At 42.5% G+C, this 14,432-nt stretch overlaps 1 protein-coding gene across 1 annotated transcript in view; it reads left to right on the top strand.

Annotated features, from left to right (window-relative positions):
- Positions 1-14,432, top strand: part of FANCD2 (FA complementation group D2) — a gene marked incomplete at its 3' end in the record, with an annotated part of 33,002 nt that overhangs the window by 2,236 nt on the left and 16,334 nt on the right. Inside the window, exons 6-21 of the mRNA XM_072347635.1 lie at positions 643-706; positions 1,082-1,134; positions 2,482-2,560; positions 2,727-2,851; positions 3,885-3,972; positions 4,376-4,480; positions 5,531-5,631; positions 6,466-6,574; positions 6,941-6,976; positions 7,361-7,504; positions 8,484-8,618; positions 9,445-9,576; positions 11,555-11,662; positions 12,053-12,162; positions 13,078-13,138; positions 13,630-13,755. Coding sequence (XP_072203736.1) covers positions 643-706; positions 1,082-1,134; positions 2,482-2,560; positions 2,727-2,851; positions 3,885-3,972; positions 4,376-4,480; positions 5,531-5,631; positions 6,466-6,574; positions 6,941-6,976; positions 7,361-7,504; positions 8,484-8,618; positions 9,445-9,576; positions 11,555-11,662; positions 12,053-12,162; positions 13,078-13,138; positions 13,630-13,755 — 1,576 coding nt within the window. The remainder of the gene's footprint in view (positions 1-642; positions 707-1,081; positions 1,135-2,481; positions 2,561-2,726; positions 2,852-3,884; positions 3,973-4,375; positions 4,481-5,530; positions 5,632-6,465; positions 6,575-6,940; positions 6,977-7,360; positions 7,505-8,483; positions 8,619-9,444; positions 9,577-11,554; positions 11,663-12,052; positions 12,163-13,077; positions 13,139-13,629; positions 13,756-14,432) is intronic.

The following is a 14,432-nucleotide window of genomic DNA, read 5'->3' as shown; positions in this document are numbered from 1 at the left end:
GTTCCCCAGTATTTAACAGCAAAATCCAATTATTCCAAAGCTTTCCATTGCTTTTGTTCTTGGCCAGAATACACTGAACTAATGGTGCTTTCAGCACTGTACCTGAGTCTTCAGTTTCATTCTGAAGGAGCAGACCCCCGTCATCTTTTGGTTTGAGTGCTTTCCCCTTTCTAATAGCCATGGGAAAACTTTCTCACACCCAATTGCTGACTTTAGGGCAGCTGAAGCCTCCAGCTTGTTTTAATGCTGGGTTAGGAACATCCAATCAGCACATAACTTCTATTTCTTTTTAATTTAATACCTTTTAATTTCTAAACTTTCTTATGTTCTAAAATACTGGACATTCTCACACAGAAAAGACTATTATGAGATCGTTAGGATCAGAACTTGTTAAAACCTGGCAACTGATTTTCATTTGTCTCTACAAGAATTCTGTGCTTAGAAATCCTGAAAATGTATTTCCCTGGCAGTTATTGGGTAAGAAGTACATACCCCTAACATAGCATCTCTTTGGTTTGGGGGTGCTTTTGATATCTATATAAGTCATCGTAAGTGGATTTAGGAAAACAAAAAGCAATAGGAGGAGTTATTCTGCTCTTCTCACCTGCTTTTATAACCACAGTGGAATCTTTCACCTTGCAGGACTCTGGTGCACTCATACTGTGAGAGCCTCATAAAGCTGCTGCTTGGAATTAAGATCTTACAGGTACGTACATCTTAGTTTGCTCTTTGTGGTGGTATTGATTTATTTAAGGACCCATTTGCTTGCGTAAGTAAGTGGAGTGAAAAGCAACTCAGCTGGGGCTGAGACAGAGAGCCCAGGTTGGCCCATAGTAATTAGAAATCCTGGCCATCTGCTCTGCTTCAGTTACGTTATGCAGACAGCTTGCAAGTTGTGTTTTGCAGCTTGCAGGCTGGCATTAGGGAAGGGTTGTCTTACATATGAAGTATTTTTGCTTGTCCCTTGGAATCTTATTCTCTGTTCATATTTCACCTTTGGTGAAAGGTTAGCATTCGTAGCAATGCCATGGTTCAAGAAGTGAATCATCAGCCTAACAGTGTTCTTTTGCCTTTCTTATAGCCTGCTGTCATAACGCTGCTGTTGGAAAAGATCCCTGAGTTCTTTTTTGATGTGTGAGTACAGGCTGTTTTCCCTCTATTTTGCAATGTGCTTCCTTCTTTTGAACAATCACCAGCTGTTTAATTGTTGTTTCAAATTTACCTTCGTGGATGCCTGCACTGCTGGGTTTGAAAAATATCATCATTCATCCATGTGTAAAATCATCTGCAGGCACAACATCTTTAAAGCGGTGGGTGCATATAGGAGAAGACAAATTCATAGGAGTTGAAACACATCCCCCCGTGATTCACTGTGCTGGAGGTATTTCAGCAGAGGGGCTATGAGGTATCCTGCTATTTAAAGAAGAGGAAAGTGGCTGGCAGAGTTTTATGTGGCTGTTAGATGTAAGCAGGCCTCCTTTTAAGAATGCAGTTTGTAGTCAAACAAGAGAAACAGAAGAAGCATCTGTTGTTTCTTCTTGCATGGAGAACATGATGCTCCGTTTTGCAGTAGAAGATCCTGCGGAGATCTGGGTTGCTCAGCACGTCTGTAAGTATATAAAGGGAATGAGAATTGAGGTAACAGCTGATGGCAGCAAATTTTCATGAGAATCAAATCTAAAATAGACTGCGAAGAGCAATAGAAGTTTCCTGTTTAACTGCGGGACAATAAACAGCATTCATTGCTACTAATTTGTAACTGCAAATTGATTGGACAATTTCAGCCCAAACTGACATAAAAGCATCTCTGAAACCTGTCCGACGTACATTGTTTTCATGTCACTCGATGCCTGGACAGAGGACATCCAGCTTATTAACCTACCGCAGGAATAGTGTGTAGCCTTACAGGGTTCTGTGTTGCAGAGTGTAGAGGTCTGAAATAATTGTGGTTGTTCTTGTTTATTTTTTTAAAGGCAGACAAGGGGAAACTACTGGCAGATAGATGTACTGCTGGATAGCAGGAACGAGGGACTGGGAACCAGCCTTGGGAAATTAATTAATTGTTGTTGAAAGCTGAGTGGAAACTCAGGGATAAGATGGCTCTGTGCATGCTCTCTTTCTTACAGCTTAGCCAAATGCATCAGACAGCAGCTGGGGACAAGGACACTGGGCTCAAGGGGGATTTAGGCCAAGCCAGCATAGCCACACTTATGGTAGCACAGGAGATCTGAAGTGAGGTCACGTTGCTTGTGTTGTAATTAGGATGCTGCTGGTGGTGTTCTAAGACAGGTTGGTGGTATCCCTTATTTGTGTATGAGAGGTAGGGTTCCTTCACAGTGCTAAAAGCTCCACAATTATATTTTCACAATGGAATTTGAATAGTTAAAGTGACTTTCATTCCATGCTTTTGCTGACCAGCACCAAAGGCTTAGAGTCTGTCTGTGGATCTGACTCAGCTGTGTTTCACTTCTGTCATTTTAGTGTGGGTACCTTTGGAACAAACTTCCCTCGGCTCATTGTCAATCAGTTTAAATGGCTGGACAGTCTTCTCGACAGCCAGGTGGGTACTGATGGCACAGCCACTGCATGCTTTTCCATTTATCATCTGGAACACCTCTCAGGTGGGCTGAGCTCAATTTTGATGCTAATGCAAACATTGTTGTCATTCTAAGGAACCGCTTGTTAGTGGTGAGACTCACCCATTTTACAAGTGATCTTCTCTGCAGGATCTTGTCAAGAAGTTAATGCAGATGCTTAGCGTGTCTCCTGTACCAATCCAGCATGATATTATCACCAGTTTACCTGAAATCCTGGAGGATTCCCAGCAAAATGAGGTTGCCAGAGAGTTGAGGTACAACTCATCCTATTTTTTTTTCCCCTCTTCTTTCTTGAATAGAAAAAAAATACATATTTGTATGAATGCAGGTTGCACTAAAGCTGCATGGCGACAGGATGCTTTCTACACGCTGTTATACTTTTTTAAAGAGGTCTAACTGCTCCAAAATGGTCTAAAATATTATATTCTTCAGTGAGTGTAGCACAGACTGATGATAGAATCATAGGATGGTTTGGGTTGGAAGGGATCTTGAAGATTACCTCATTCCAACCCCCTGCTGTAGGCAGGGACACCTCCCTCTAGCCCAGGTTGCTCACAGCCCCATCCAGCCTGGCCTTGATTTGTGTGGCTTTAAGGTGGAAACTGCAGAAGAACTGACTGGAGTCTGACCCAAGAGGTACTGCATGGAAAGCCAAAGGGCCCTTTCAAGGAACCATTGATGGCAGAGGCACCTATTACAGCTCTGACTTGATGGATTGTTGGCTGTTCCATTCCTCACCTTCTCCTCTCCTGGTGCAGCAGAGGATGGATTTCCTTCCCAGCTTTGCCAAAATGCCCCTCTTAAGGTTTTCTATTACTCAGTCTCCTCTGTTCCTCGTATACCTGCTAACATCTGGGGCTTAGACTCCTCCAGTGGCTTGTAACAATCCTTTGTTAAGGGCAAGGCATGTTCTCCCTTAGGTCAGGCTAAGTAATATAGTAACAATCCCCTTTTTTTCCTGTTAATAATGGAACCAGGACCTGCCAAATTTCAGGTTCTTACTTGAGGCTATTGCCAGGCTTTTCTCCATGTTCCCAGTTAGTCCAGTGTTGGAAAAAAGGTGGAGTCTTCATATCAGCTTCACGCAAACAACTGCAGAATAATAATTCATTGTATTTAGAGAGTGATAGTTTAGGGAGTGAGGTTTGTGTGAAGTGAGTGGTGCATGTTTTCTGTTTCAAAGATATTTGTGGTGAACACAAAAATGATTAGAATCTCACAGTTTACTGAAGATGCATTCATAGTTATATGAAGAGGCTGATTTGTCTTCTTTTCCTTGCACATCAGCTGCTTACTAAAACAGGGCAGACGGCTCACAGTTCCAATTCTGGATGCTCTTTCTCGTTTGGATCTTGATGCAGAGCTTCTGGCTGAGGTAAGAGCTTCTACTGGGTGGTCGAGCAAAGTCTTCCAGGCTCTCCCCTTTTGTAAGCCAATTAATAATGATGGTGCCAAGCTCTTGGAAGTGCCAGGTGATATGATAAGGAGCAGTGACTACAAATTGCAGTCTAGAGGATCTGGATTGGACACTTGGAAAATGGGTTAGGGTCTACAGCACTAACATGGATTATCAGAGCAGCACGGAGGGGAGTGGTTGTGTCTGCTCCTGAAGATCCTCAAGATTTAGCAAAGCCAAGGATAGTCTGATCTAGTAACAGTGATATTCCTGCTGTGAGCAGAAGGCTGCATTCGCATCCTCTAAAGATCCCTCCCAGCAACCTACTCTGTATTTCTATGGACCATATTATTGCAGCTAACCCTCGATGCTCTCCCCTCAGGTGCGGCAATCTGCCATGACCATCGTGCCTTCTGTAAAACTGGAGGATTTGCCTGTGCTCGTAAAATTCATCCTCCATAATGTCAAGGCTGCGGATGCTGTAGAGGTACGGTGCTTTGCCTGTACTAAAGACCAGTAAGTTTTATAATCCAGTGCATGTTTTAATAGAGGCTGTTCATTCAACACATAAAGGTGCATGCTTTAGTAGTTCTGTGTAAAATCTTAGTATAGTCAAGGGTCAAAGCACATGTGGAAAGCAGCTGCCCTTTGACATGGATTTGGTTGTGATTTGAGGCGTGAAATTGAAATCTGCTCCTCTCTGCCAGCAGTATTTTCTCATTTGTTTTTAGAACTTGTAATTCTTTTTTCAGTGTCAACGTTATGATACTATGTTAAGCTCATAGACCAGAAAACTCTTTGAGGCTAATTTAAGCCTTTCAGTTTTATCTAAGGATTTTCACTCGTTAGAACTTTTAAGGGTTCTAAACTTCTAAGCTGTCCAATAGAGCTGGGTTTGTAGCTTGGTAGTTCTAGTTTTCTCCACCAAATTTGGTTCTAAATTCTACTCAGGAAATATTCCAGAAAGGATGGTTTGGAGGATTGCTCTCATTCTCCCTTGTAAGACTCCTTGCTTGAGCCAACCTTGCTGAATGATTGGATGTGGGGTTTTTATCATTCTTTGAGGAAACCTCAGCAGAAGTCAGATATGGATTGTGATCTGCCCAGATCTCCAAGGGAGAGATCGCTATGAAAAGTGTATGCCTATATCATGCAGCCCATGATACCATGCAGCATGCCCCAGAATTCCTGTGGCTGTCTCATATCCCGTTCTGCTGCTAAACAAAAGATAATCAGCTAACAGCAGCGTGTCGTGTGTGCAGGTGGGAACTTTGTGGGGTAACTTTTTAGAAACCCTTTTCTGCTTTCTGTATGCATGTGCTCATGCCATCTTAATATGATGATGAAGTAATTAGAAAATAAAGAAAACAAACCCAAAAGTTGAGCACAGCTGAATGTTTGGACATCTTCACAAATATGGGAGTGTTTGTTTTGGAATTCCAGGGTTATTCTGAGGGATTTTTATTTAAAATTTCCTTACCCTTTTTCATTCCCCCCTCGTATGTCAGAACGGTTTGTGCAGGGATTTGTCTTACAGGTGATTTCTGATCTTCGTAAGAGCTTGGATCTGTCATCATGTGTTCTGCCACTGCAGATGCTGGGTTCCCAGAGAAAGCTTAAAAGCCAAGTCCAGGCCAGGTAACTTTCCATGATTCTGTAGTGGTTAGATGGTACTGGAGGCCTTCATCTCTTCCTTATCTGGTCTCAGAGATGCACCTACATACATTCATTCTAGTTTGTTCTAAGTGAAACTGCTGACACTTCTATTCCTTCCGACTTGGTGCTAGCATAATACCTTTATCAGTCCTTGTCCAGCCAGCTTCCCCTGCAATGCGTGTTGGTTGAGAAGGTTGATGAACGGTCCTGGTTTGAGTGAAAAACTCAGCTGTCAGAATAAATCTACTGGGAAAGAAAATCTGTCTTTCATTCTTGGTGTCAGCTTCAGAGGCTGAATTGGCAGCTGAGATTTATTTTCTTGATCTGAGCAACTCGGCGCCTTTCTGTGAACCCCCTTCTAGTGCTCAGACTCCATGGACAATATACTGACATGTTTAATTCTAAAGCAAAAAATGTTCACTTTAATTCAGCAGCTTTCCCAGCTTATCCCTACCCCTCATTGTTTTCTTTTGCCTTTCTGTACTTATCTGGTGCATTGACAGTGCCCTGTGCATAGCTTATATCCTTTCACCAAAGTCAGAGATGACAAGAAGCCATCTGCATCCACACCTGCATGAGGGTACATGGCCCCGTTTGTAATGGAGGTGTTTGCTGCAAGTTCATCTTTAGGTTCCCCCTAGTATGTCTTTGGTCCTGCAGTGTCTGCTTCCACACTGTTCTGAATCTCCCTGCCCTTACCAAAGCATTCCCTTTACAGAGTAGCTGCTTCCCGTAACTGCTGTGATTGCTAGGCTGCCTTGTTCCTTTCACTCCAGTATTTACAATGGCTGAGTCATCGTTTCTGGTCATTAACAGTTCTTCCATGAGCCAAATGACCACCAGCCAGAATTGTGTGAAGGTGCTTTTTGATGTGATCAAGCTAGCTGTAAGATTCCAGAAAGATGTCTCTGAAGCTTGGATTAAGGTAAGATGCACATGCCAGCCCTTGTTTCCTTAAATGATTCAATCAAATATCAAAAGGTGAATGTTAGCCCTGATAGTTATCAATAGAAGTTTCATTCATTTCCAGAACTTTAGTTTTTTGCAAGACAAGTGCTGTTTGGAAATATCCATGCTGAATTCTCACACCTTTCTTTCAATTGCCTTCTGAATTCTGAGTTGCTGGCAATATCCAGTTTGCTGGTTTGGATAGCTGTCCTGTTGCAGAGAAGTGTTTTGGTGTATGCCTTGTTTTTTCATCTATCTTTATGTAACACTCATGGTTTGGAAATACAGTATTGTACTTTAACATAACGGCTTTCTTGTTTCTTGGTTCTTTTTTTGCTCTTAGGCTATTGAGAACAGCACATCTGTATCTGACCACAAGGTAATACTTCTGACTCTGTGCTTTTCTTTGTGGGTGTCCTTTTCTGGTGGTTCTCATAGCTGTCTCCATGGGCATAAGTGAAGAGATTTTCGTGTTTGGAGCAGAAACCACCAGTGATATTGCCTGGGTGGTTCTTCTGGTGTCTGACTTGTTGCTACTGTAACAGCCATTCATTCTGTTATAACTCTTTAGTTCATCCCTTCCATGCATCAAGAGACAGAGTAAGGATCTCCCCTGTCAGACTGATGAGAGTGCTGTAATTGTGGATGTCAGGGGCTTTTTGAGCTCTTCATTTTCTTCTTAGTTTTGATTTCAAAGTGTGTAGTTGTCCAGCATGTTTCATGTCTTCTCAGCGTAATGATTAATGGCTGTTTCTTCCTAAAGGTTCTGGATCTGATCGTTTTGCTGCTAATCCATTCTACAAACAGCAAGAACAGGAAGCAAACTGAGAAGGTATTGAGGAGCAAGATTCGCCTGGGCTGCATGCCAGAGCAACTGATGCAGAACGCTTTCCAAAATCATTCCATGGTCAGTGCTGATTCTGTGTCGGGACTCCCTCTTCTCCTTCATCCCTCACATATCCTGTCAGATGACGATTGAACCCTGCACTGTGTTATGTATACTTCAGAGTTTGTTGGTTGCTAATTGTCTCCCAGGACATGTGTCCACTGCTGTAACTGTCAGCTGTTCTTTTTTTAAGCGATCAGCTTTCCTTTATTTTGGTGCAAAACCTCTCAGCCTTTGTGATAAACCTGAGGTTTCAGGTTTGTTCCTGACTTGCTGTCATCTCCCACCATGCAGTTAGGAGTTAATACATTTACATATTGTTTTCTGTGTGCTGGTTTTTATGTCAGTATATTTCTCTGTGTGTGTGTGTATGGCATGTGTTTGCCTCATACTGTGAGAAAACAGGAAATATCTGGAAAACTAAACAGAGTTTCACAACTGAAAAGCACAGTGCAGGAATAAGGGGAGCAGATGAAAAACGCTGTTAGCCATTTAAAATAACCTGTGTTAGTAACACACTTATTCTAAATGTAATTGCTTTTAATTCAGTTTTAGTTGAACAACCCTTCCAGAAGCAGTTAGAGTAAATTAGGCCACTTTACATGAGTGAGAGCTTGTTTAAAGCTGCTTTACAAGATTAAGCAACTTTAAAACATCATTTTTGATTTCTCTGAGTGTGTTGATGTGAAGAGTCCTTCGGTCAAAGTAGTGCCAAAAGCACGTCTGCCCTGTGCCTTGTGATTTGTGGAGCATTGCTGTGAAGTGACTTCTCTGGTGTCACTGATGAGGGATTCCCTGCTGTGAGCTCTGCGGCTTAGCAGGTTGGCTTAACCGATCTGAAAGTTCTTAGCATGGATAGAGAAAGCCGTTCTAGTCTGCTTTATCTGCTCTTGTTGCCCATTTCTGCTAGACAGGACAGCCTGAAAAGGCAACGCTTACTGATCTGGACAAAGTTTTTGAGATGAGCTGCAGCACATTGTATTGTATTTCTTTTTTTCAGGTCATCAAGGATTTCTTCCCTTCAATTCTATCACTTGCCCAGATGTTTCTGCACTCTGCACACCCAGCTGTGGTCTCCTTTGGCAGCTGCATGTACAAACAGGCTTTTGCAGTCTTTGACTCTTACTGCCAGCAGGTACAGTGTGATGGATGGCATTTGTTTTATTTTCACATGCTTGTACTTTGTTGGAGAGTGTTTGCCCTCATCCTTCAGAGAAGGGGATTTAGTGCAATTGAAAGCCTTTGAGAGAGATCTGTGCTGTTGAATAAGCCAGGAAGAAGATCACAGCTCTGGTAGCAACTGACTGAGGCACAGAGACTGCTGAGAGGAACAGGGAGCAAGTAGGCAGGTCTCGTAAGCGACAAAATAATAAGAAAACTGCTGTGTTAGCAGTTGGTGATGTAGGGAAGTCCCAGAATCCCAGACAGTGGATGAGATTGCAGAGACACACATGTCTGGAAGCCAGCTGAAGTAAGGCCAACAAAAAGGTTTTTGTAGTGAAAACATCCTTTTGAACAGCTGTTGATAAAGAGAGTTGAGACACAGGAGGTGGTGTAGTGAGAGGCAAAGTTTTCCTGGGTAAGGTGCAGCATTCTGTGTGTATGTGATGATAATGTGGGTTTTTATTGTCTTGTGTAGTAGTAGCGAAGAGCACAAGGTGCAGGACTTTTAGCAAGCAGGCAGGGGGAAAAAATGGTAAAGAAAAGCTTCCAAAAGCTCTTCATAAACTGAATAAAATTCAGGCTGAAGGAGAAAGCCAGCGTTGTGACTATCTGGAATTAGAAAGTGAACTGAGAAGGAAGGTAGAATTATATGGCTGAGCTTCAAGATGGTTGTCTGTACTTGATCTATATGCTTATGTAAGTAGAACATAGCAGCGGGGAGAGCAAGGCAGGCACTTCTCCACTGATATTTCATTGGATATTGATATCCAAAAGATATTTCATTGGTCTTTCCTTAGGAGGTTGTATGTGCTTTGGTCACTCACGTGTGCAGTGGAAATGAAACAGAGTTGGATATTTCTCTGGACGTGCTCACAGATTTGGTGATCCAACACACATCCCTGCTGATGCGCTATGCCACCTTCGTGAAGGTACGTGTAGCTCTGTGGGCACATTACATCTCAGGATCCTTTCACCACTTTGCCCCGGATCCAGAACAGATTGGAATGGTTCAGAAATATCCTTAATAAAACAAGCTGTATCTGTAAAGCTGTTCTGAGAAATGCAGTGGTCAGAATGAAAAGGAACCTTTTGTGAAGGTCTGAGCTGGACTGTGAATTTTTAGGAGTGGAAATTGGACTAGAAAAATAAGTTACTCTTCCCTGTAAATAAAGAACGTGTGTTGCAGGTATGGAATGACATCTGTGGACAGAAGGAAAACGATTTTTATGTGTATCTTTATTCATATCAGCTATTCCAAATATTTGGCAAAAACCTGCTGCCTTTGTGGATCTCCTCTTCTACTGTGCTGAAAGATTGTCAGTACTCAGCCAGTATTTTGAATCATGAAACAAAGCTCCTGGCAAGAATAGGAAAAGACTTTCCTAAAACTTAAAAGAAGAAAGTAAACAGGGAGAAAAGAAATAGTGAATTCTTGACTCATGACAATGATGAGCGGAATCAGACCTGCACAACTGCCAAATTCCAGAAGCAGTGAAAGTGGAGAGTAGGTGGGGAGCTAAATAGCGAGGTAAACATGTAGCATTATTCTGCTTGAACATCCTCCCACGGTGATTTATCTTTAAGGACCCTGTTTCCCCTTGAGGAGTTGTGGCGGTTGCATTTTCCCACCCCTCTGACGTGTTTTTGTATTTGTCCACTTGGTGGCAGTGTGCTTTGTGGTTTAAGTACCCACTGTAGGAAAGCAGAGGACTTTTCACCGGTTGATTGATTGTTAACTATAAGTCAGCTTTTTAGAATGTGCCCCGAGGGAGGATGTTAAGGTCTGCCATAAGAACTTGTATGCGGTCTGTCATGTTTAATCCATAAAATGGAGAAATGGGGCTCACCTCTTTCTGGCAGAGCTGGGGTGTGTTGGGGACTCGAGGTTGAAAGTGATCCTTGGAATAGACAGCATAGAACTCCTCCTCCTCATTGATTGCATTGTCAGAAGTGTGGTGGGAGCACTTGCTCACAGCATTCAGCTGAGACCTGCTGACTTTCTCCTAACCATTCTTATCCTGGCAGCTTATTTACAGATTATAGTTTCTGGGGGCTAATCTTTGATGCATTACCAAAGCTTCTATATGACAAGCATTACTAAATGTTCTGGCCAGACCTCAGGGACCCGCACTGTACCATGTTTGACTTGCATCTCAGAGGTGGTAGCCAGTTATCTGTGAAAAGATCTGCAAGGCTGCAGATGGCCAGCAGGTTTCACACAGAGCTGGAGCCTTTCTAGCATAGAGACAGATCTGCAGATCTCCTCAGACTACTTTTATAGTGTTTAAACTGGATGAATTCTCTTGGGGATGGCAGAAAGTGGGTATCCGATCCTACAGTTGCCCTTGTCGTACTCAGTGCCTTGTTCTAAATCTTGCTCAAGGTTGGCCAGTTGTAGGAGAAAAATAATACTAGCAAAATGCTTTGTCAGTAGTAGAAAAGCCAGCAGTGCTGTGGGAAACAGTTGGGTTGCTTTCACTGGAGTACTCAGAACAAGAAATATCCTGAGGGTGCCATTCAGCACAGATGTCACCCCTAAATTCTTAAAGGCTTGGCTGTTATTACAGGTTTTGTGTTGGGATGTCAGCAGATTCACTCGTTCATCTCAAATACTTTGAGCACTGAGGAAACCCACGATAGAAGCTAAATAGCTGCCATTGGTGGGATTGAAGCACTCCCAAAATGCTTGTAGTAGCCAGATTGTTCCCCCCATTCAGCTTTCAGTACAATGGACTGTAAGAATTAAGGGCAGGCCAATAGCTCTGCATTTATTTTCATTTCACAGTAGATTTTTCCTACTCATACAAAAAAGGTGCAGGTAATTGGCTGCTCTTTGGCTGACAATTGTTGGAATTTGAAAAGGATTTCTTAACGTCTCTGAGTTAGTTTGTGGCTTCTCTCTTACAGAGCATTTTAGACTCTATGCAGAAACTGAATCCATGCCAGATCCGGAAGCTTTTCTACATTCTCAGCATGTTAGCATTCAGCCAGAGACAAGAAGGAAGTTATATTCAGGTAAGCAGGGACGCAGCAGAAGGGAGTTCAGCTGTGCCGTGGTTCTTTTAGCTGGGCTAAGTTCTAGTGTTCTGTAGCTCCAGTGTGTATGAAGGACTGCAAGAATACCTACCGTGTTTTAATAGATATTCTTCTCTTAATTATAGAAGAAATGTAGGGTGTTTAGTAATTGGAGCAAAGCCAAAGCACTTACAGTGCTATTTGCAACCTTACCTACAGTTTTAACAATCATGTTAATTACAAATGAAGTCATAGGACATATATTCAGCATACAAAGCTGTAATCTCAATCAACCATCTCTGTGCAGCCTTTGGAGACAATGTCAAGTGAAGATGCTGATAGAACAGAGCGGTCCCTCTGTCATGATATAGGCTGTGTCTTTCTTTTTAGGATGATATGCACATGGTGATCAGGAAGTGGCTCTCCAGCTCTGTTCCCAGTCACAAACAGATGGGGATTATTGGTGCCGTTACCATGATGGGCAGCATGGCATTAAAAAGGTGAGAGAAAATGTACAGAGGTGAATTCAGTATGCTTGAAGACAACCTGCAGTAGGGAAAGGTGGCAGGAAGGCATTGCCTTCTAGCTCATGTTCATCTGGGTCAGATCCAATAATTTAATTCTTACCTGCAACATTTGGTGTTGCTAACTGTTTAGTACTGTTGTGTGCTGCAAATCCTGAAGGCATCCCCTGAATTTCTTGTTACTGCTTATACATGAAGGCCTTGACTAGTGCTAGCAGGGCTCAACGCTTGGGGAAAATGGATTAAATACTGTGGTGGACTGAATGCAGATTAGCCTATGAAACTAAGGCTTAATAGTCTAATGTGTCCTGTTGGAATGCAGAGAAATCTAAAGGAGAAGAAGGAAAAATGTAACTTCTATGCTAGGTATTGACATGACAGCTCCCAGTGTACTGCATAAATAATGTATAAGCAGTGTTGAAGAGCCAGGCAAACTCCTGATAAGAACTGCAGCAAAGATTGTAGAGCTTAGACTAGAAACGTTTGAGCTGTGTTTGGAAACATGGTGTAGCTTGTTGATTTTGCACTTCTTAATGAAATGCTTTTGCTGTTTATCCCATGAAGAGAAAAGCCCATCTGTAGGCCCTGAGTTAGTGGGCTTCCTTATGGTTGCTCCCATAGCACTGACATCCGACTTGCACTGGCCTAAGTCTCTAAACAGGACAAGATAAAATAGTTATTCCAAGAAGAGGTTTTGAAAATCCTGAAATGCAGACTACAAACAAAAAAGAACAGATGAATGGGGTCATCAGTACATCAAGCGCCCCTCAGTAGCAAGGAACTTGCCAAGTAAAATGCACACAGAGAACCCCAGCAGGTGGGAGTGTGCTCTGTGTCTCAGAATAAAGGTTTGAATCCCTAGGGAACTTGATTGTACTTGATTGCTTTCAGGAATGAAGCAGATGGTGGTTCGCTGGAGAGGCCTGAGCTGAGCATCGAATGTGATGGGCAGGTGGGTGCCAAGAATTGGTGTATATTGGGGCAGTGTGGGACAGAGGAACGATGTGGTCAGCAGGAAGATTTGACTGAAGACAAAGCTTTAGGTAAAGCACTGTGTGTGTCTGACAGTCAGTTTTACTCAGACTGTGATGCTTATATATTAACTACAGAGCCAGGAATCTACTAAAAACTGGGAGAAACAAAGTGTTAAAATAGCACTGGCACAGTACTGCAGGCATCTAGTAAAAGTCTTCTGTCCAGGTATTATTTCAGACACGAAGAAACAATCTCTTTTGTGTTGTCCCATGGTGGAGCAGTGCTAGGTCCTTGAAAGACCTTCTATAAACTGCATCTCTGTGAAAGCAGCTGCCACAGGCTGTTATCCCAGAGCTGAAACTGTGGTCATGCCTCAGAATCAATGAATATAAAAAGGAGGAGTTTAGATAAAAGCTTTAGTTGTGTCTGTTTACTGTGCCTGTTCTACGGACTGTTCTCTCCCTTCAGCTTTCTACACTGCTGGACCTTGTTGGCTTCTGCTGTGAGCAAACACCAGAGGTCTTGGCTCTGTACTATGATGAACTTGCCAATTTGATTGAGAAGCAGAAGGGAAATTTGGACCTGCAGCTCCTGGTATGTTGTGGAATATTTTGAACTTAATCACTGAAATGTATTCTTCAGAAACATGATGTTTTTTTAACATGGACAAGGCAGTAGATTTCATTCCAGTCTGAGAGCTGTTTCTTTGTTGGAGGCATGCTAAGGGTCCTGTAAGAGACTGAAGAGATACAAACTACTTCATCTTTCTGGGGTTTTTTTGGAGCTTTTTTTGTTCTTATTTGACAGATTCCTTGTTATGCTTTAGCAGCTTCCTATATGTGAACTTTCACACAACAGCAGGAAGGAGAGAAGACTTAAAGGAAATAGACATTTGAGAACAGGCTTTTAATATCCATAAACAAGGTAGAACCTGAAAGAGCTTTAGACTCAATATCAGGGTTGGCTTCTGGTCTGACAATGAAGGCCGTCTGATACCAAAGGACCTGGAGAAGCCACAGTGAAGATCTATGATAATTGGGATAACAGGGGCTCTTTTCTCTTCCTTGCTGGAATCATTGTGCCCTTTACAACAGCTGGTTGTGTAGAAGAGGTGCTGTGTTTTAGAACAGGACTGGCTAGGCTAGAAAAACCAGTCTCCTGGCATCCAATTTAGTGCTCTGTGGAGGAAAAGTATTCATCCTGGGTTTTTTTTCTTTCTCTTAGCAAGGCTGATACAAGTTAAAGTTCTTCTTGGGACTGGCTATGTATGC

The sequence above is a fragment of the Excalfactoria chinensis genome, chromosome 12, assembly GCF_039878825.1.
Source record: "Excalfactoria chinensis isolate bCotChi1 chromosome 12, bCotChi1.hap2, whole genome shotgun sequence".
In the NCBI taxonomy this organism is placed as follows: domain Eukaryota; kingdom Metazoa; phylum Chordata; class Aves; order Galliformes; family Phasianidae; genus Excalfactoria; species Excalfactoria chinensis.
This window is presented reverse-complemented; position numbering and strand designations above follow the sequence as displayed.